The following is a 23,840-nucleotide window of genomic DNA, read 5'->3' on the forward strand; positions in this document are numbered from 1 at the left end:
CAAATGTAAAGAAGCCTTCTAAAATTATATCAGAAGTGTTCTATACTTCCACAAAATCATGGTTTTAGTTACAGGGAGACATTCTGAATGTTCTGCAATCTGCTAATAACATCCTCTCTTTGATGTTAATTCCGTAGTGAGAAACAGAGTTTTTGTTCAATTGCAGTTTTGTTCTGATCCATTATTCTTTTGATTAGCGAGATAAATATTTTATTTTACTTAATTTTTTTGTACCTTAAATGCAAAAATAGCTTATACAGTCAGTGTTATGAAAGGAAGCATACAGGGCACCTGAAAACATACTAATAGCCTTTGATGATCCTAAATGAACTAATTGCTAATGTTTCATCACCTAATAAGTTAAATGATCTAAAGTACCAGAAATGGAATCAATCTGAAAAGATATTACAGTAATGGCCTAAATGGACACTTTACAGAAAGCTCATAAAACTTCCAAACAACACTGGAGAATGCCTGCCCTCACACCCATAATAGCCTTCTCTACGGCCACTGGCACACGTTACAGCTACAATGGATTAATGTGTTTAGCACACCATATGCAGTAACAATGCTACACATTTTGCAGCACTGCAGTCAATTTATGGTGGCATAAAGCTGCAAACCAGCCACAAAGTTATGCCACAAAAATGTGCAACATTTTTAGCTAGTTTGTATGGTGCCATAACTTTTATAGCATTTTCATGCTGATGTTGACAACCAACAATCAGCTAATTGTCAGTACTGGCATGTGGATGAGGGTTAGCATTGGGACTAGGACAGCTCTGGTCCCAATGCCAACAATCAATTGCCAGGAGAGTGGGTTCCCTGGTAGGGGAGAGCTGAGGGGCTCTGGCTCCTAGGAGCCTGGCAATCTGAGCCCAGCAGCCTTTACTGCCTCATTCTACAGTCCCCATGGGGGGCTGCAGGCAAAGGTATTTAGAAATGCTGGGTTGCAGGAAACGAGCTTGAACCCACACTTCTTGGATACCCCAGGGCAGAGGAAATAGGGATAGGGGAGAGACTACCCAGTCCCAGGATCCCAGTGCCCCAAGACATTCTAAAACCTACACGTACAGCTGGGCTTTCCTGGGACTGGGCTGACAATCAATTGCTTGTCAAAACCAGCACCAGTAACCCAGGATCTCTAACTGACCAGGGACTGTCAGGGCAGAGTCCAACAATGAGCTAATTGTCAAACTCATCCCCAACAACCCAAGTTTCGAACTCTCGGGTTGGGTCTGACAATCATCTGATTGACAGATACACTCCAACAGCCTGGGGTTGTGAACCAACACTCAGCTGATGGTCAGACTGACTGTAATATCCATAAGTCTGGAACCTACACAAGTCTGGGACTGGAGGCATCCCTGTGTCTGGATCTCCAGGATCAAGACTATGGCAGCTCCGTGGTGGCCTGATTGGGATTTTATGCTACAACCCAAACATCACACCTCCTGACATGAACATCTGGCAAGGCAGGAGACATCATGCTTGGGATGTAGCAATTCCTCCAGCAATTGCTCCAGTCCCAATCATGCCATTGTTTGAACATCTGCCAGGAGCCTATATGTCAGCGAATGAACACAGCCTTCTGTAATCATCATTAAAACAAGCATAAACATCCATATATAGATCTGGAAGACATGAAGTTATACGACTAGATAATGACCCATTTCATTCCACTACAAACTTAAAATATTCTTTATGGATGCTTTGTTTTGCATTTCATTCTAGTAGCTCTGGTCTGCTCTTTTTCTCCACCTCCTAACATCCAACTATCACCTATGCTTAATCTGGATACAGTTTTTGATAGTGCTAAAGGTAGGCTGCATTAGTTACAGAAGTTTTATCCCCCAAGTCTACAGATTTAAGTTGCACCAATACCCACTCAGTTTAGGAGTTCCAAGAATGCTTCTAAGCAAGGTAAAAATTACTGATAAAAAATATGTTCATTACCTTCTCACTTCCAGCCAAATCCACCAGATAAAGCTTTCCACTGAGTTTTTTTTCAGTTTCTACGTTTTCTTGTTTAATATTAATTAGGAAGATGCTGTGGCTTCTAGAGCTGTGTTCATTCATATCTATAGAGAAACAATATTTTTTAAAGATTTTTGCTTAATACTACCCTTTTCAGAAAGTTTTAAGATATGCCAACATATCTGATGTTGTCATAGTTTAGGATCAACAGGTAAACTTCACAAAGTAATCCATATACATTTTGGACACCATCTTGAAGCATAGTCTCTCCACAAGAGTACAGTTCAACATTTATGAAATATAGAGTGACCATTTATTTTCTCCCAACCTGACCTGAAATTTAACCAGCTTCATGACAAATGACATGACCTTGAAAAAAATAAGTACCTAATTTTTCCATTAAATAATTAACACCATTAAATATTATATGAAAACAAAAAACTGGGGGGCTAAAATAAAAAAAAAAATTAACATAACTTCATGAAAAAAGTTAATGAAAACCCAAGTGCTTTAGTAGAAAAACAGACATTCTCCTACTTTGTTGGTACACCTGCACACATAAAAGGTAGAATATACATTTCTAAAAAATAAAAATGCAACAAGAAATAACAGCAGCATACTGGAATAAGGAAATTTGTTGAGCTATTGAGTCTTGAGAGTGCTTGAGTGATAAGACATCTGAGTTGAGGTGTGTCCGTTTGACTTGATTTACAGTAAACATAATCCTGAAAAAATACACTTGAGTTATGTGCAAGAATGCTTAAGTTATTATTACTGCTTGTATGCCAAAATGAGAAAACCAGGAATAAAAGTGCTCAAATGTCTATACCAGGGTCGTCTAACTTCTAAGTGGCTGGGGGGTGCACGCTTGGTGGGTTGTACCAAGGCAGACCGCACACTTCACAGACCACACCAGTGCAAGCCACTAAGCCCCTCCTCTTCCTCCCCCTACCGCCCCCTGCTGCAACATGCATTGAGGTGCCCTGGCCTCACCTGCAGCTCTCTGGCCTTGGGCTCCCCTGCTGCACCACATCGTGCAGCCACCCTGAGCTGTGGTCTGCCCCAGGCAGTGCTGAGTGTCTAGGTTTTTTAAATAAATCTTTGGAGTGACTTACATGGCGTGACTTACATTTTATTAAGTAATGTCCTATTATTTGACCAAAAGCTTACTATATTTATTCTGTGTAACTTTACAGAATCCATAGTTCATTTTGTTGAACAGATATGTATCATAAATGAAACCATCAACAGTGTTGTAAGAAACTGTTTTCACAGCAACAGACAGCATCACATACAAGGGCAATTAACAAGAGACTTTAAAAAAACCCAAAAAACAAAACAAAACACTAGCTTGACATTTTTCCCCACAAAACTTCACTCTAACTATTGGCTTCTTAAAGAAATATTGCAAAGATTCCAGGTTAAGCAAGTTCCAAATCAATTATTTAAAAATATTCTTGACATTTTGTAAAAACTATATCAAAAGCCATTTTTACTTCTTTTTTTTTTATACCTTTCAAGTCAAAGAGCACCTTACCACTAATAATGGTCATAATCTGACCAAGTTTATTTGTCGTAGAGGGGTATGTGCAGACATTACATTTGATCTAACTAGGGTTAGATTGATCTAAATGCTGATCTTGTGAAGACATTCAAGAGGTTTAAATTGGGCCAAAAATAGCGGGCCTAATCTCCCCTGGTTCACCTAGACATTGAACAAACACAGATCCAAAATGGGTTAGCTCAATCTATCGAATACGTGGACACATTCAAAGAGCAGCCCCAAAGCCCTGCAACTTGCCCCAGCCCTGGGGCTGCATTCTTCCTACTCTCTGACACTGACCAGGTGCAGCAAATGTCTGTATCAACCCTACTATACCTGGTGTAAGTACACTGAAATAAGGCCCAAATCTGTTTCCCCAAAGTCAATGGGAGTTTTCTATCATTCAAATTTGGCACTAGATTGCACCTTCGCGTACATTTGTTTTTATATCTCCTTTTTAACTATCTACAGGTATAATTTATTAGGCCAATATAAAAAGATCTCTCAGGCCTCAGTGATCACCATCAGAAAATCAGTGTTTATCAAGTGTGGTATCTAAATCACTGGAGCTATACCACATGCTCAAATTTGAGCCTGTGCTTGGTGTTTGGTAAATTCTGACCTTATTCCTGAGTCTTCAGAACTCAAATATAGGATCAGGGTTTTGGGGTGGGGATTTTTTTGTTTGTCTGTTGATGTGTTAGTTGGTTATTGAGTTTGAGGGTTTTGTTGTTGGTTTTGTTTTTGGTGCGGTTAGCTTTTTTTGTCCATTTGTTTTAAACCCACTTGATGGACATCACTTACTTGTAACAGCTACATGGCGGTTGGCTTTTCCTTCATCAATAACATCCAAGACTTCTTCAGGACTAGAGACAAACCTCTCTGTACAACCCTAGAAACATAAAATTCAGTATTTAGAAGCTGAGAAAACACACTGAAAAGATGCAAAGAAAAATATCCATCAGAATAGACAAAAAGAAACTTCCCCACTAATAGCTAATATGATCATTCAAAAGTTAATGAGCCAAATTCTGCACTCCTCAGGTAGAATTCTAGTTCTTTTTGTGTATCTATGGCAATTTTCTAGGTACATAAATGGTGGTTTTGGCACTTACGTGCAGGTAGCAATTCTAATACCCCTGCAGTGTGAATGCATAAGCCTGTCCACATGGATCAAACATGTTCAGTAGGCTGGCCGGACAGCTACAGGCTATGTATGTGCGCCCAAATCTGGACATATAACTAACTGCCTGTATGCCACAGAAACGTAGCTAACCAGAAACCCCTAACTAGCAGGTATTAGATGCTGGAGGAGGAGGAGAAGGACAACTTCACCATGTTCTAGCCCCAAAAGCTGAGTGGCTAGGGCTCTTGCCAAGGAAGCTGGAGACTTTGGTTCTAAGTCCTGTCTTCTCCCAGACCATCCCTCTGGCTTCCCAGCAGTGCTCTCTACCTACCATGCCTGCCATGGTTTAAGCTCTTTGCAAGCTGTCCCCTTTGACAGCCATGAGAAGGAGATTTGTGGGGCAGGTGGATGAACAACCTGGTGGGTGCTTACTGCTCAATGCAGTGGCCACTACCTTAAATGGAGATGACCCTTGGTTCTTGCTCAGGCTGTAGCTCTTGAGGCCAAGGGGGAGCAGAAACCTCCTTACTGTACTGTTCTCCATCCATTTTATCCAATGACTTTTAAATGTAACCACCTGACTTGTGGCATGGTGGTTGAGCACTATAATGGAAAAAGCAGAAAAATGGAGGTTCAAACCCCCTCTGGGCATTGGGGATTTAGAACCAATGTTTCCAGCTTCCTAGGTGAGTGCCATAACCATTAACCAGTTGGGGGCTAAAACTTGAGTGCCCTTCTCTCCACACCCCTTTCAGGACGTGCCCATATATCCAACCAATGTATAGCTCTTCTACACATAATCAGTCTATATGTACATTTTTACACATCCTCAGCATAAAGGTAGGGCCAAAAATAGCTCTAGACTGCTAGAAAACCATGTTAAGTTTGACAAAGGGAAGCAGAATTCCATACCTGTTGACTTCAGTGAGATTTTTGTGGCATAACTTTAGAGAAAATTATTCTCCCATAGGAGTAAAGGGCCAATATAATCAGAATACTTATAATAAGGAAATTTCATATAATCAGGACACTGCAGAATCAAACAATATCCGTATGAGCCACTAACTCATATTAGTCCCCAGGGCCATAATTATTTTCTCATTCTCAACTTAAAGGGTAGGAGGAAACTGTTCTTCCTTCTACAAAAATACAGTAATTCCTATGAAATTATTTTGCCTGCTCCTCCCCCACCTCAAAAGAGGAGGAGGAAAAGAATCGTACAATATGTTCCCCTTTTCATCAGAAATTTCTATTTAGTTATATAAAGTCTAAAAAAAGGAGCAAAAAGCTGTAAAGCAACAATTTATGCAAATTCTCCGTGACAACATTAGCTTGGTTGGAAAACTATCAGGTCAAATAAATTATAGCATCTATGCCACTGAATATTAATGATGAGGAATTATATATTTTTGTTCATGTTCATTATTAAATATTCATATAAATGTTTAACTTTCATTGCAACTATAAGCTTTTAAAAAGCAGGAAAGTGAAGCAAAGAGAATAAAAGAATCAAGCTCATGAATGTTTCAGGAAACTGTTTAAATACAAGGATTATCATGAAAAAAAACCTGTACCCACTTAACCAAAACTTCAATCTGCCTTGGCTACCAAAATACATAAGAACAGCCTCATCTAATTCCTTCACATATTTCTTCTCTCAAAGCTACCTACAACAGGAGTGCTCAACCCCTGATTAATTGGCTAAATCTGGCCTCCAGTGCCTTGTCATCCAGCTCATTGGGCTTCCCACATATCCCTCTGTGCTAGGTTGGGCATGCAGGGCCAGGTGGAGGCAGTACAGAGCCCCAGAGCCTGATCCCAGCAGGCAGGACTGCATGAAGGCAGCACAGATTCCCAGGTCCCCAAACCCATAACATGGAAGCTGATGAAGGCAGTGTGGTCCAGATCCAGGAATGCACTGTCCAAATCAACCCACAGACCAGCCCTGCACCACTCATTTGGCCCACTGGGCCAAAACATTGAGCACTACTGATCTACAAAATTCTAAGTATATTCTAAATATGTACAACTCTCTTTCTATAAGAACATAACATCCTAAGATATGCCATACTAGGTAAGGCCAAGGGTCCATTCTACCCCATCTTAGAAAGGGAGTACACGGACACAGCATGTCTACTAGGGCTGTGTGAAGCTTTGGTAGCCGATTAGATTCAGAGGAAATTTGGCCCAATTCAGAGACCTAATTTCCAAATCCAAATTGAATCAGGAGACCAAGTAAAAGCTCCAAATCAATTTGAAGCATCAGAATCATTTCGGAAAAGCATCAGAAAAGATTCAGCCAATTCAGAGATTTGGCCATAGACTAAACAGGCAGCTGACACAGCTGCCTCCAGCTGGTAAGTCTGTTGGGGGAGGAGGGAGGGAAGAGGTGTGGGGAAGGGAGGGATTGGGCTGGAGCAAGCTGCCCACCTGGGGCAGGGGGTGCATTACTCAGGGAGGGGAGTGGGTGGGGCATGGGATGCAGGAACGACTTGCTCCAGGTGGAAGGGGGCAAGCAGCAGCAGGGCCTAGCCCTCACCCCCAGCACTGCCACACCAGCATTCCACATCCTTCCACGCCGGCTGGCAAGAGACAGCAGTACTGATGCAGGCACAGCAGTGGGGGCTATGCTCTGCTGCCGCCTGGAGCAAGCTACGCCTGCATAGCACACCTCCCTTCCCCCTGTGCTGGCTGGGCAAGCAGCAGCAGGGCATAGCCCCCATGGCTCCCCTGGCTGAGGCAGAGGCAGGCACAGCTGGAGGAGCCACGGGAGAAGCTCCATGGCTGCCCTGCCCAGCCCCATCCCCCGCCTGGCCCCAGCCTCCCAGCACTTAAAAAAAAGTCCCACACTCACCAGCTCTGGCAGCAATGATTGGGACCCCTGGGCGCTCGTGGCAGAGCCCCCCTGCACAGCACGAGGCAATGGCGGGCAGTGAGGATCACCCCACCCTTGCCTGGCACCCACATGGCAGCTGCCACATGACACAGGTGCAGCACAAGTCAGCCGGGCTCTGAACACTGTCTGGGAGCTGAGGCAGCTCCACTTGTCAGCCAGAGCCCAGCACGCCTCAGCCCCAGCTACCAGACAGTGTGCAGTGCCCTGCCAAGCCACACTGCTCCCATGTCATGGGGCAGCTGCAGCGTGGATGCCAGGCAGGTGGCGCAATCCCTGCTGCTCCCTACTTCTCTGCATTGCATGGGGAGGCTCTGCCATGAGCCCCCAGAGGCCCTGATCCCTGGTGACAGAACCAGTGAGTGCAGGGCTTTTATTTTATTTTTTTTTAAATTACCAGGAGGCTGGGGCTGGATGGGGCAGCCATCAGGGTTGGAACTGGGGGGGGGGGGGTGCAAATCAGGCAGTAGAGGCTGGGGGGGAGGGGGCTCTGCCACATGACCTCAGGGCCCCTACAGCTGCTGCTACTGCCCGTGAATGCAGGGTTTTATGGGGGGTGTTATTTTCTGGACTGCTGGGGCTGGGTGGGGAGGCCATCAAGGGCGGAGCCAGGCAGGGGGGTGAGCAGGGAGCAGTGGCTACGTGGGGGAGCTCTGCCAGGAGGCCCCACAGCCCCTGCTGCAGCCAGTGAGTACCAGGACCAGGCTGGGGGGGGGGGAGACACGGGCAGGACAGCCATGGTGGCTTTTCCCATGGCTCCTCCCATCCAGAGAGAGGTGGGAACAGCCAGAGGAGCTGCCCGGCTGTGCCTGCCTCTCTCCAGCCAATCCGAATCACCGAATCTCTCTGAACCAGTGCCGAATCTTTCAAAGTTGATTCAGACGAACTGATTCAGGACAGTGATCTGAATCTCTGATTGGAATCACTGTCCTCTGAATCAGCCAAATCCAAATAGACTATTCACACAGAGCTAATGTCTACAGTAGTCCACCACCAGTCACATCTTCCCTGGCATCAACCATCAGTGGTTAATATCTATTTAATAGGTCCCAGTGGACTGTTCTTTATGACTTTGTCTAATCCAATCCCTCTCACCCACACACACTGAATATAAGTTAAGGAAATGCATATTAGTAAAAGCAGAAGCTGGTTTAAGAATGTAAGGGGAAGACCTGAACCAAAATATCTTGAATTTTTCCTTATACCTTTACATATGGAACTCTGTTTTTATCTTCATGTACAGCCAGATTTGTCTTTGACACTAGAAGAGAAATTGCATGCATTAGAATTGTTATCAGTAAAATGCTCATATCACTTGTGCAAATGCCCATGGAATAATTTGAATAGACTCTAACTCAATTACAAAATTTAACATTAAGTGGGGTCTTTCCCATTCTTCAATTAACTGAACTTAATGGATGATATAACTTTAAACGTCTCCCCCAATACCATAAGGAAAATCCATACGTTCATATAACTTTAAAGCACAGAAAATCTAAAGCAGAAAATTCAGTCAGGTATCTTAAATTTAATTCAACCTCTTAAATATGACAGCAATGAATCAACTGCAAACAAACTAAAGCCTCACAATCTCACCAACCTCAGTATCACCCCAAGCCAGTAGGTAAAGAAACTAATGCCACTTACCATCAAGCAAGTCCCTTATTTTGTCCAGGTAAATTTCAAAGTAGGAAACCTGGTTCAAAAAAAATATGAATCATTTCAGATTTACAGTCTCATAATTTAAAAACATTTTCAGCTGAAGTTTCAAATCTTTAAAAATGGAAGAAGACAAGGGACCCAAATAAGGGGTGCCTATACATAAGCAGCAAGGCTGCGCCGATGCACTGTAATTACAGTGTGTTAGAGCACACTCAATTAATTGAGTCTACTGAAGCATGGTAATTACTCCAAGTCTCGTGTATCAGCGTCCCTGTGCTGAAAAATGGCAGCGGGGGCATTTGACAAGCTTTAGCTAAAGTGCTCTACTGCCATTTTTCAGCACAGGGATGCTGATAGATGAGATACTCCAGGTGCTTTAATTAATTAGATGGCTCTGGGAGCTGTTCTAATTAAAGCTCCCCCCCACAGTTCCGGAGCATGTGTATAACAATCCAAGATGTCCATCAATTCTAAGTTCCCACATGCAATTTTTAAATGATGTTATAGCTTTTTAAATGCAACACAAAAATCAGAACTATTATATCAACTATACATGTCTACTTGAACTATGAACATATCTGTCACAAACAAGTAATAAAGGAGAAAAGGGGGAGAAAAAAAAGGAGGTACGAGGGAGGGTTAGAAAACTTTTTAAAAAAGTGGGCAAGGAGTAATAACGTAGTTACCAAAATTAGTAGTGATGCATAGGGAGTGCACGGAGGTGCATGTGCATCCTCTGAGAGTGCTGGTGCGCCTCCTGTCAGGCCATGCTCCGTGTTTAGGCTGTGGGCAGGGGGCAGGCGGTAGTGCCGGTGGCCCCCCCCCCGCAAGCACCAGCCGCTTTTTAGTGAGATCAGAGGCTCACTGATGGTGGACCCGCCCCCACCCTGACCCTAGACAGCCTAATCAGCCGCTGGGGGACCCCCTTGGACACCAGGGGACCCCCCTGCTGATTGGTGCCCCCCCTGACTCAAGGGGCACCAGTCACCCATGACAAAAATATTCGAAGAACTCTTTTCAAGCTGCACCAAACTTTCTGAAGCAGTTAAACCTGATAAACATGACTCTCTCCGTGGATGCCAGCTGCACCATCTCATTGTACCAGATTTCAAGCTTTGGAGATGCTCAACTTTTCCAATGCAGTAATATAATACTGAATATCACTAATAAGGCCCACTGAAAAATTGCAATGTAGGCCAGATTCAGTCTGGATTCCTGAGGTATACACACCCAAGAGCCCATGTATTTGTCAAAGGTATCAGTGCTGTGTTCAAAACCATGTTAATTCTATTTATAATTTCTTTCCAAACCAAAACTGGTAAGAGGATGTGACCAAAATATGTGACCAAGCATTGTCTTCAACGCATCACATCTCCAGCATGCATCTTCTAGTCATATATTTCATTTTTTAAGTTTGGAGGGAGACCAATGCACATGAAAAATGAATTCTGCATTGGGCTCCCTCTAAACTTAAAAAATTAAATATAAGCCAACAGTAGCATGTTGCTCCACAGTTAGTGTGGGGCAAGATACACCTTGAACCTGACACTTTGAGAGGAAAGCACTGTTGAAAAAGCAGCCTCTGCAAGATGCAAAGAGGGGAAATTTTTGGATGAGCACTAGCATGGCTGCAGGCCAAGCAAAGCCAGCCACAATGTGCCAGCTAAATGTAAACCAAGTGAGAGGGGTAAGCCCCTCCTTTTTGTCTTTGTGTTTGGTAGGAAGGAACCACTGCTGAAGTATTGTGAAGTTTGCTGGGTACAGAGAGGAATCAAGCTTGACTGTGTTATGTGTAATGATTGTGCTTGGCTGTGTTCATAAAATGCTATTGCTATAAGTGACTGTGATGTCAACTGTGCTAGACTATGAAATGTAAAGCAAAGCTTCTCGATAGGCTATAAAATACCTGCAGAGTAGCTACAAGAAATGGTGCATCATGCAGAGCATCTCCAAGGCCTCACCAGAGCTCAGCCATACCAAAGATTGGGAAGGCTGGATTGATTGTTTGTTTTGTTGTTATCCTTTTGGGTTGTTTTTTCTTTCTTTCTTTCTTTTTTGCTTTGTTTGTATTAAATATGTATTTTAGCTTGGACAGTAGTAATAGTAATGTAATGTAGCTGTATTAATTCCCACAATTTTTGCAGAGATCAGGAACACAGAGTAAAATGATAGGCTCCCCAAGGAAGACCAGGTCCTTTGTGTGCAGACATGTCTGGTTTCCAAGGGAGGTAGGGAAAGGCCTAACCCTTGGCATTTCTCCAGCCTTTTGCAGGATAAAGGGGAACTAGTAGTGCTACAATGGCACAAGCACCCAATTGAGACAACTGCCCAGTATACCGGAGGGGTAAAGTTGCAAAGAACACGTCTGGTCTGTTTGAACATGTCTGAATTGTTTGATTGTTTGTATTGTTTCTTTTCTGTTATCATTCTATCAATAAATGTGCCTATTATGAAATGGGAAGGTTGTGGTCAGTCTGAGGGTGGGTCCCCTGCCCTGAACAAGGGATCTGGATTCTAAATCCAGAGCCAACAGTTTCCCGCATGCAATTTTTATCTTACTGTTGAAACTATCTGTATTTTAACTTATTTACATGTCATATTACATGGATTTTTCCACTGTTCATTGAAAAATAACTTCTCAGTGACCCATCAAAGTAAGATGAATAAATCCACTTTTGCTTTTGTTTACCGCAAATTTTCCAAGACATTTAGAGTGAAAAAAAGCAAACTGTGGAATCTTAGTAAGCTCTAATGATGCCATGGAATATCTAATAAGTAGGGCTGTGTGAAACGGCTGTTTCGTTTCGGATTCGGCCATTTTGGAGGACAATGACTTGTTTCGGTGTTTCAGATCACTGTTCTGTTTCAATTTGACAGAATCCATTTCAGAGTTTTGATGCCGTTTCAGTGCTGATTCGGATTGGCCGGGGAGAGGCAAGCACTGCCGGACAGCTGCAGGTTCTCCCACAGCTCCTTCAATCTTTAAAAAAAAATGTTTTTTTTAAATGCCCTGCACTCACCGGCTGTAGTTACGGCGATCAGGGCCTCCGAGTACTTGTGGCAGAGCCCCCCCATGCATCACAGGGCAATGGGGATCACCCCTCCCCCCCGCCTGGCACCCGTGCAGCTGCTTTCCCATGGCATGGGTGCAGTGCAGTTCGGCAGGGGGCCGCATGCTGTCTGGGAGCTGGAGCCACTGGGGTTGAGTGGTGCTAGGCTCCAGCTGACAGGCAGAGCTGCCCCAACTCCCAGACAGTGCGCGGTACCCTGCCAAGCAACGCTGCAACTGTGTGATGCAACAGCTGCTGCGCGGGTGCCAGGTAGGGGGACGATCCCTGCTGCCCCCTACTCCTCCATGCTGCATGGGGGGGCTCTGCCACAAGCCCCCAGAGGTCCCGATCACTGCTGCTGCACCCACTGAGTGCAGCCTTTTTTTTTTTTTTTTTAAGTGCCGGGAGGCTGGGCCAGGCAAGGGATGGGGCTGGGCAGGACAGCCATAAGGGCTTCTCTCACAGCTCCTCCAGCTGTGCCTGCCTTTGCCCCAGCGGGGGGAGCTGTGAGAGAAGCCTGCATGGGTGCCCTGCCCAGCCTCATCCCCCACCTGGCCCCAGCACTTTAAAAGGAGGGCTGAGGGGCTTTGCCAGACTATTCCCAGAGGGTGCTGCCAAACATTTCCAAAACATTTTGGATGGGTTCATTTAATTTTGGTGGTGTTTCAGTGACTTCCATTTCATTTTGGATTCAGTGTTTCGGGTGCCGAAACATCTCCAAAATGAAACAGCTGCCGAAATTACGCACAGCCCTATCAATAAGGTACTTTTTGGATATTTATAAAAGGTACGCTATGTCCATCACTAAGTGCAGATTATACTTTAGCAAGCTTAGTGTTATTTGTATATTGAATTTAATGAGTCAATGTGAGATAAGCCAAAACGTAACGTTAAGCACACACCCAAGTGCTTTCCTGAATCAAGGACAAGAGGAAGAGTGTACTGAACAGAAATTATGTTGTGTAACAAAAAAGGGGGCAGAGATGGGAGAGACTGAACAAATAAAGGGGTTATTCAGCCCCAGTAAAACCAAACAGAAACCCATTTAAGTTAAGGGAACTGTGTCAACAGTACACAGGAATGTATCCCCCACTAATGGCAAGGATTGCCTGTACTTGCACCAGACTGTTTTGTCTAGTAAGTATTTAGTACTGTATGGGTAAAAAGCCATTTTATTTTATTTTAAGAACTGTGCCATGTGCATTACATTGCTGATGATTAGGGACCACTGGAATTTGTACCAGAGGTGCACTGCGTGGTGACTCCTTTAATCTTGCAGTTTCCCCCATGCACTGCCCTGCCATTGATTGGCAGAGGGGTCCGTTCAGACTCACCACTTGGTCCTGATGGCCGGAGGCAAAGACCACAATTTTAAATGTGCCGCAGTTTTCACCTTCCCACCAATCAGGGGCAAGTGTCATTGCTCCTCCGCCAATCAGTGGTGGGAAGGTGTGCAGAAGAAACTGCAAGGTTAAAGGAACTGCCGTGCACTGAACTTCCAGTGTGATTTGCAGTGGTCCCTACTGATGATTCGGGTTTATGGGTGACAAATTTCTTACTATTTACATTAAGGCCTCACTTTATAATCATATGCTAAAATAGGCTGACCGTATATATTTTCTCCATTACATTTGTATGTGAATAAAAGCTATGCCATCCATTCATTTTAAAAACCGAATGGACAATAAAAATGTAGCTCATTGGTCTTCATGGTTGTCTCTTCCTACACACCAAAGAGACTGTAGATCTCTTTAATTTTTAAATTCAAATCTCTTTTGGAATATCAACTATTCAGGCATCACAGTTAGAGTAGCTTAGTTATTGGGTAAATGATTATTTTAATTGAAGGACTTTCACAATGTAATGAAACCAACCTATATCTTGGAGTCTACTGCATGCATTATTAAACAAATCTCTGATATTAACAGAAATTAGAAAGTGTCATTCTAGGCCATCAAAAAGTTGCCCAACTTCTCTTTTTTCTAATGCCTTTTTAAAGTTTGTGCACTCTCTACACTATCAATATTCAGACCCATCATTCATAGCTGGTGCAGTTTCATCACCTTACTCACTCTTAGGAATTTTATCCATATACCTGTGACAAATTCCAAGTCCACATTTTATTAACGAAGCTGCATCCAAATACTACTGTGTCATCACCAAATGACAAATCACCCCATCTCTGACCTTGTAGTCTTTGTACTCAAGAGAAACCTACACAATATCTTCAAAAGACTATTCAGGGAGCAAATAATGCATAAACTTACTATAGTAGCATGTAGAGTGCTGTTGTAGTTGTAGTCCAGGAAATATACAAGGCAAGGATTTTTTTTGAGATATCTTTTATTGGAACAATTCTCTAGCTTTGAGATGGTAGACAAGCTTTTAGGCACAAAGTGCCCTTCTTCAAGTCCAGGAAAGAAGAGAGTTCTCCTACTAGTGTTTGCATCTCAGCACACCTCCACTGCTACCATAATCAACATCCCCAACAATAAAATCATCAGAATCTATAGTTCCTATGCACATCTACCATAGAATACAGTATAATCTCCTCCAATGCACCAAATACCCTGTGAGAAATTATGGGAGTGAAACTAAACAAGGCTATGAACCAAAATGAATATTCTGACCAGAACAAGGTACGGGACAGAGAAACACAAAGAGCAGCAGGAAAATACTTTTGATAGAATAATCACTCACTTTCTGACTTCACAATCCTTATGCTCAAGGGAAATCTATAAAACACCTTCAAAAGATATTTGGGATCAAATATTCATAACCTTACTGGACACTAAAAATTATGGACTAAACATAGACAATTGTGCTGTGGCTCATTACAATCTACGTGCTACCTCTGCTAACCGCTGCACTGCACAAGCAATATCAACCCTTTTCCCTTCTAAATGGTCTTGCCCTCCCACAATTAGGTTATCGATTTTACTGCACTTCTCTTGCTTAGAAGCCACTCCAGCTAACTTTGCTCTTTACAGCCTTCTCCTAATTCTTTCAGTGATCGTTTTTCGTTTACATATGGAATTATACACAAAGGTGTTATTTAGCACAAGCTGTGTCAGCTTTTTTCCCAGACCTGAAGGTACTTTGCACACAAAAACTTATCTAACATCTCTCCCAACAACACAGTTGGTCCTATAAAAGATATCACCACAAAAATCCTTGCCTCTCATGCAACTTTATTGGGCACTAAATACTGAAGACTAAAGGCAGATAACGGTTTTATGGTTCATTACAATTCACCTGCTCCCTCTGCTAATCTCTTTGTACTCAACAGGTAATAATGAGCCTTTCCCCTTCTGAATGATCTTATTTTTTTTTACATAACTAGGTTTTATCTGCTTCAGCCTCTTGATCTGTAGCTACTTCTGCTAACTATACTTTGCTCTAAAAGTATATTGGCCTCTTCTCCCTTTTTAAGTGACTATTTTCATTTACATAATAGAGTTAAGCAAAACAACTGTCCCCCCTGTTATTTAGCTTAAACTCTATTTGTTTCTTTCCCGCACCTGAGGAAGGGCATTTTGTGCCAAAAAAGCCAATCTAGCATGAATCCCAACTACGTAGCTGGTCCAATAAAATTATTAACATACAAAACTTGCTTCTCATACATCTACACATAGTTCAGTAAGAGGCTGTTACTTAAATAAATAGGTTTACAAGCAAGCTAAAAATACTGTTTACGCAGGTGTTAAACGCTGTTTCCATCTCACGAAAGCTCACACAAAATACACATCTCTAATTAAATCAGTCTACAAGGTGCAAAACTACCCTGTCTTCCATTTGACTTCAGACAAACACAGCTACTTTCAACCCTCTGGGTCCAATTATCCACTTGTTCAGTCTGCAATCAATGGGAGTTCTGCCTGAGTATAAAAGATAAATCCAGCTCCGTGCTTTTCAGAGGCAAGGGAGCCCCATGCCCCAAAGAATTCATACATTCAATATATATGTTAATAATCCCTATTATTTGCAGTTGTATAACTTCTATAATGAAAAGATCTCAAAGCATTTTACAGACATTAAAGCTAATAAATGAATCCTCATAGCAGCACTGCCACAAGGTAAATATTAGAACTGGGGAATCTGAGGTGCAAAAGCTTAACTAACTCACTCCTGTAACATGGCAAATCAGTGACAGAAACAGGAGCAAACTTTGGAAACTGACCTACCTACCTTAATCTTCCTTTTGAGACTGGCAAGTGAGATGACACTCCATCACTTTAGTACATTTGGACAAAACCATCACAGATTTGGTCACTGGCACTACTAGGTAGCTTGCATCACAAATTGAGGTTTTGTATAATAAAAAAGCCAATAAATACATGTTTCAAAACACCTAGTAGAAATGTTTTCACAACAATTCAAACATAAAATAGTTTTCAATGATGAGATCACAGCTGAGAAGACCACTGTCAGACTGATTAAACTTGAAAAGTAATGATTTTATGCAAAAAATGCAGGAGAGTTTGATGGATTCTTTGTCCCAATACCAGAATTTCTCTCTCTAAATGACAGCTCTCTTGTATAATTAACAGACTCATTTATTCAATGCCATTTAATCGGGTCTGCTTCCATTACACTGTAACAAATGTCAACTACTGAGAGATTACAGAAAAGAATTAAGGCATGTCAGTATGTGAATTATTAAGTAACACATCCAAGGCTTCTGTCAGGGCAAACACAGGCCATTAATAAGTTTGTATAGTGCCAGGCACAATGAGGTACTAGCCTAGCTACCATCTAGGTGCTATAAATTAGCAGTAACCACATAAAGATCACACAGTTGATGTGAATGATCAGAATGGAAATCTCCTGCAAAATCTGGTTAGATGAAAATTATATATCCAAAAGGTTTTTAAAACCTCAAACACCTCTACTCTAATAAAACATTTTTCAGTAGTTAGTTGATCCTTTTACATGCATAAAGCTATTTCTTCTGTCAGCATTTTGCTCCTTACGTGCAACTCAAGACTGTATATGGTTAATAAAGTTATTCTGTTATATAACCAAGGTAATTACACAATAGTAATGGGTTCAGAGGCCTGTTTGAGGATTATCAAATGAATACACAACAGTGCTCTATTTAATCCAACCAATGTGATGCACTAAGCTCTTAAATCTCGATCAAATCAAGCAAAGTAACAAGTTACCATTTCCTCCAGCAACAGAGAGTCTAGAAAAGAGATGAATCACATTCTAAAGAGAGCACTATCTGGTCACAGAAGCTAAAGTAAAAGTGTTCTTGTACTACAGGTTATTGAACTAATATCAACCTAGATGTTCCCACTAACTGCATAGCTTTAGTAAGCCTTCTCTCCTGCCACCTCTCCAATTACTAGAGGTAGTCTTCTTTTCCCAACAAACCACATCTTATGTAACATGGGGCCTCTTTAGACATTCAGGCAAAGACATGACAGGATCTGATGCATCATCCACACAGTTGTGCCTCCAGCCATGTCACACATGCATGGCAGGAAGCATGACTATGGGATCCAGCATCGGGTCCTATCACGTCTTATTCCCAGTAGAGGGAGAGCACAGGATTGCAAGTAACAGGCTCCTGCAGCTGAGTCCCATAGTTAACAGGATTCACAGCTGTGGCAGTAACCCCTGACTGCCAGGACTAAGACTCCCATGAGTCATGGGGTCCTACCAGGACCCAGGATTTCACAGCTGCAGGGCACTGCTGGGAGGGAGAGTCCCCTCAACTGTGGGACTCCCAGCCCTGGCTGTGCAGGGTATGTCTGTGCTGCACATGCAAATTAGAGCTAGATAGAAATCAGCTTTAAAGTAGTTACACATTATCCAGCAATAACTTCATAGCTGGTTGAACCTTTTTAAGGCACAACAATTAATCTGCACTGTGTAGCCAGTTTAAATTAACTGTGAGATTAACCCAGCAATTATGTGATGCATTTAACATGCAGAGGAGGCCATGGCCCACCTCCTCAAGGCAGAGATTGCAATTCTTTCAAAGCACCATCCATACCAGTGATGCCCTATACAAGTTAATAACAAGGGCTGAGCTGCAGTTGCTACATATATCATAGAGAAAATAAGTGTGCTTTAAATAAGGTTGGCTACTTCAGCTTAAAATAGTAGTGAAGAAAAGGAAACTTGGATTTTCAGTTGGGTTACCAACTTTACTTAGAGCTGCTAAACAAAAGCATGTGCACAAATGTAATAGTTTTATTGGTAGTAAATAATACTGGTATAAGTTATTATGATGGTACCACTGCATCTGTGAGCTCTCATTGTGGTACAAATGTAGCAAAACCATTGTAACTTTAACCTGGATTGAAACAGGGTTAAGATTACAACTGTTTTGCTACACTTGCACAACTATGAGAACATGCAGAGGTAATGGTTATATCATAACAGCCAATGTATACTTCAGAGTAGGAACTCTATACGAGAAGTTAGTTAATGCACAGTCCAAGCTGCACTGGTCTGTGCTGTTATTTTAACCTGACTCACACTGGCCAACCCAAGTTAAAAATGTACTCTTTCTTTTTGTCAAGACCTACCCTTTGAATTAAGAAAGCATTAAAGAAATGGAGAATTACAATATTAAAGAAACCTGCAAATATACAAAGAAAATAAAGGGATATTCAGCTTAGACTAATGAAACAGGTATTGTTACATCTGATTCCTGAATTATATATCTCCTTATTAAAATTAATAGTTCTTTGAATCATCTATGATTCTGAAAAATATTGTGGTGAAACATCCCATTTTATAACATGACCAAAGTTCACCATCCAGCTTAGTTTTCTTCCTTCTTAATCATTACATAAGATGTCATCCTGCATTTACCTTTATGTGAAACTCCAGGTTTTCATCCATGGAATAGATGTGATCAAAGATGTCATGTGCAATTCTTGGAATGATGCCCATTAGCTGAGAGTCATGTAGCTTCCCCTAAAGACACAAAGACAAAGTGTAACATTGAAATGGTATTTCATGCACAAGTGTAGAAAAAAGCTTCTCACAAACAGATCTTTGCTTAGTGGACCCCTATGAACCCATCCCCTGATCTCCAAAGATCTGCCTTGTATAGATGCACACAAAAGGTGGCAGAGTCACCCAACACGTTAGCATTCTTCCCCCTACAGAGTACCTACATGTTTTGGCAGCTCCTTGCATTGTGTGCATCATGTTGTCCTGCTGACACACACTATAACTCTGTGATTTAACATACCAAAGTAAAGACAAAAGCACTTAAAATGCTCTTCCTGTTTGAATTCAGACATTTGAAAACCTATAGGAGAGGAAAACTCCAAAACCATTCATCAGACTGTTTTATCATGTCAATAGTGTTGACAGCTAGAAAAGAAATGCTTGGGATGGAGATCTGCATTTCAATAATATGATGCGGTTTCATTTTCCTGGACCCTAGTGGCAGGAAATGCTGTGTTGCAGACATTACCATTCTCTGTATTAATGCCTGCTGCCAGCTTGCTGTGCCCTAAGCAGCTGCACTGAATATTAAATAAAAAACAATTTTCCTGATTGCACAGCATCCTTCAGTTTTCTCCTCTACAAAGAAGTCAGCTTTATAAATAAGAAACTGAAATGCATAGTAGCAAAAATTAAATTATCTTAAAAACCGAGGGGTGGGGGGCGGAATCCTTCCATGGATATAGCAGAATGGTAACAGCTAGGAAAAAATACTTGAATTTGAAAAGAACAGAAAAAGGTGTTTCATATCTTTTGTAGTCATTCTCAGCCATAGTAAAAAATGGCCTGATGATGCAATAGAAAGATTTTAGGGAGTAGTTATTTATTTATTGGATGTATATATAATTGAACTGAAAAGACTTGAGATGATTTTAAGAATTCCCAAAATCCCATGGCGACACCAGAAAACATTATGTTTTTGTATTTTGCCCTGTTACGGTATAAAGAGGAGTGGAAACTGAGTAATGTAAGTATTACCGTAGACCATAGGGTACCTTTCTAAATAAAGGTCAGGCGTAAAAACATGTAATTTGTAAAAGCAATACTAAAAAGAAAAAAGAACTGAATTCAAGTTAGACAGAAAAGTCTACTTAATAGCTCTGTGTATACTGCATGTATTTCTGACTCTTACTGGTGTGCAATGTACAACTGCCCTAGCAATTAGTCAGCTTTTATTACTGTTCTCAGATAAAGTGCCTGTGGACATCATTGGCTGCATTTAAATGTACTGGGGCTGGTTGAGTGGCAGCCAGCTTATAAGCATTAAGCCAGGATGAAGAAAATTAAACATGAAAAACTGGCACATTCTATATATAGCTGTCCATCTAAATTTAAAGCAGTCACTAGCTTTCTGCCCTTGAATTACTAATCTTGGGGGAAAACTGTCAGTTACACTGTTAATTCCTCCCCTATAAAACAGAGTTTAGATATATTTGAGCATGAATATTCTACTTATAATAAAGTGTGTATATGCTTGATGTTCATACAAAATTACCATTAACTATACAATGTCTGACATCCCACCCACCTGCTCAGAAAAGCCTACATTACACAGCGGAGTGGTTTACAGCCATCAGTGAAAAGGAAAAGGAGGTGATAAATTAACTGTTTCAGAATCCCTGATGGAAAAAAAAATACATCCTGCATTACCTTGCCTACATCTGTGCCATTATGACATGCTATTACTGAATTGAAGCTGCAGTGTAATTTTAATACCATTTGTTCCTGCCACTTAGATCAGCCTGCAACCAGCTTTGCTAGCATAACTGCCTATCTGCTAGTACTGCCTGGAGACTACATTCTACAATGGAGTTCATTACAAAACTAGAATGTGGGCATTCACTTCATTTTTAGTCACAGAACCAGAATGCCACTGACAATAACTACTATTTTTTCTCAAAGAAATGACAACATAAAAACATAAAATACATGTTCCCTTCTCCTTGATAAGCTCTGCTCTTACACTATTATCATCTCCTTATGCAGAAAATAAGAAAAAAAAAAAAGAAATAAAAAAATACAATTCAAAGGCATTGTATACCACGTATAATTATCTTCTAGGGACAGACCCTGTTACCGCTGAAGTGAGTGGAAGCAAGATCACATTCACTGGCCTATGGAAAAAAAGAAATCAAAAGGTGCAGCATAACCAGCAGTTACACTGCTACACTGAGATGCAGTGAACCAAGAGGAAATTGTTTTACTTCACTATAAATGGAATTTCACTAAAATCTGGAGTTCATTGAAGCAGGACCCATTACATTTCCACAATAAAGTTTCATGTCAGTGTTGGAAAGCAAGAAAAACCAACACGGCCTATTCATACAAAAGTTAGAGTTACCAAACTTTCTCTATTACAGCTGTAACCTCAAAAATGCTTCAGAGGATTGTTCTGCTATCACCATGCTGACAGTGCAGTTAGTCAATTCATCGAAGCCCCAAGATGGCAAATGCAAAGCTCATTAAAAACTTTTATTTTACTAAGATCATCAATCCCTACATTTTAACACAGCAAACAAGCAGTGGCTAGTGATGTGTAACATTTGAAACAAAGTTTTTTTTCCTATTTCAGGATGATGAAATAATAATGTCAACCTAACAGAGGACTCTGCTATTGAAAAGTCTGGAGTGAAGTCAAAGCCAATTAAGGAATCAACAAAGTGTAAGCTTGTGAACAAAACAAAAAATGTAGCTACCCACATACACGACACCCATCCCTCTCCCTGTGCAAGACATGGGTTTCCCAGAGCTCCATTGTACTATCTTGTCCCAGGAAGGCTTAACACTAATATTTTTAATCATTTCACATTTTGTAGAAAATCCTGTATAACAGCTTTATCTTGAGGATTTTAAAAATTTCTTCAATTTTAGAATGACTTATTTTTTCCCAAAGTACTGTAATGGCATTACAAGAGGATGCCGGGCTAAAAGGAGGATTAAAACTGAAAATAGATTTTAATGTGACAGATTTCTCTCTCTCAAAAAAAAAAAATTACAGAAACCCTTCCTTTTCTACAGTACTTCTCTTTATCAGAGCCTATAATTCTAAATATGAATTGGCTTTAAGAAATCCTTCCCCACACTGTGGAAGCACTAGCTCATGCCCTGCAGGCATTTTGATTTAATTATGTTCTGAGCTGGTGGATTACTCAGTCATTGCACCATCTGTATGGATTGAGCTGGTGACTCCCCCGCCCTCACTCTCCAAGAAGGCAAGGGCAGATTTAATTAGACACAAGGCATCAGTTATTACATCCCTCCCGCAGTTTAGGAGTTACTGTGGCAATTGGACAGCGATTCCACAATGGCCAGTCAGGTGAAGAGAACATCATGCTCTTTCTCCCTTCACCGTTAGGTTAGGTAGGTCACTTCTGCCATTCATGAAGCAAGTCTGCTAAGCTAATTAAAGCAAGCCTCTTTCTCCTTTTATGGTTCCTTTTTTTCCATGTCCTTTAGTAATACATATTGTAGGCCTTCCATTTATAGCTGGCAACTTAAGTTGAAAATATGCTGGAAAAAATTATCCAGCATATTTTCAACATAAACTGATTTCAGAAGGTTCTTGCTGTAAGACAGTCGCAGCCCAGCACTCAGACAGCAAGCTATGTAAATAAAAGCCATCACATAATCAAATGTTCGATTTAATCTGCTGATTTTTAGCAAGAGATTAAAATATCATCTCATTGGATCTACTTATAGGCTGACAAGGTTTAGGGCAAAATGCCCTTGGGCTCCAGATCACATTATACTTTTCTCCATGTGCTGGGGACAAGGATACACTCAGGAGTTCAGCAGTTAGCCTTGCATTGCGTTCTTTGAGAGCAACGTCTCAGGAGTTCAGCTATTAATGCTGCAACATGAGTGAGTGGGGCTCCCAGGAGAGGATTGCAAATGAGAAACAGAAATAGAAGCATGAATTTTCAGAATGGCGCATTCAAGACAACACAGACCCTCAGCATTGCTCTTGTTTTGGGATTAACAAATCCCACTCAGATACTTTAAAAATACACACATACCTAACTTGATACATGAAGTCTGGAAAAGCTATTGTTGACTTGTTAATTCACTGATTTTTATTTTAGCAACTTATCAATAAAACATTTGAAAGCATTCCTGAGGAACATCCGCAGTCTAAGAGGTATTCTGAACAAAACACATCACTGTCACTCGTGTATTTACCACTTGTCTAGAAAGCTGAACTGTACTTCTGGTACACGTCTGACTCGGAAGCAGCTGGTCCTGACTGATTCTTAAGATGCTACTATATTAAAACATTTTGTTCCTTACCTCCATTGTATGCGTTTTTCCAGAAGATGTTTGTCCATAAGCAAAGATTGTCCCATTGTAGCCTTCAAGGACATCTGCAGAAAAGAGGAAAAATGCACATCATTGTCTTAACTACTGAAAGATCACAAAAATAGTATTGAACAACTCACCATTTAAACCATTTAAAGTTCAATAAGAAAATAAAGGGTTTGGGGAATGAAGAAAGAGCAGATGGCTGCACTGAGTTTCTTTGTTAATGTAAAAATAGAATTTCTTTACAATAAGATGTAATTTATATAATTAGAAAATAATGTGTGCCTTTATTACTCTCCTGAGGAAAAATCCTAG

At 41.3% G+C, this 23,840-nt stretch overlaps 1 protein-coding gene across 4 annotated transcripts in view; it reads right to left on the bottom strand.

The window, feature by feature from the left end:
- KIF5C (kinesin family member 5C) overlaps positions 1–23,840 on the bottom strand; it is a 164,811-nt gene that overhangs the window by 72,999 nt on the left and 67,972 nt on the right. For all 4 annotated transcript variants that reach the window (XM_090045797.1, XM_090045796.1, XM_090045799.1 and 1 more), the window contains exons 3-8: positions 23,514–23,587; positions 19,083–19,187; positions 9,187–9,235; positions 8,745–8,800; positions 4,325–4,412; positions 1,957–2,081 (exon numbers count right to left, since the gene is read on the bottom strand). In XM_090045797.1, coding sequence (XP_089901923.1) covers positions 1,957–2,081; positions 4,325–4,412; positions 8,745–8,800; positions 9,187–9,235; positions 19,083–19,187; positions 23,514–23,587 — 497 coding nt within the window. The remainder of the gene's footprint in view (positions 1–1,956; positions 2,082–4,324; positions 4,413–8,744; positions 8,801–9,186; positions 9,236–19,082; positions 19,188–23,513; positions 23,588–23,840) is intronic.

This window comes from Crocodylus siamensis, chromosome 4, assembly GCF_052110815.1.
Source record: "Crocodylus siamensis isolate JL-2025a chromosome 4, ASM5211081v1, whole genome shotgun sequence".
In the NCBI taxonomy this organism is placed as follows: domain Eukaryota; kingdom Metazoa; phylum Chordata; order Crocodylia; family Crocodylidae; genus Crocodylus; species Crocodylus siamensis.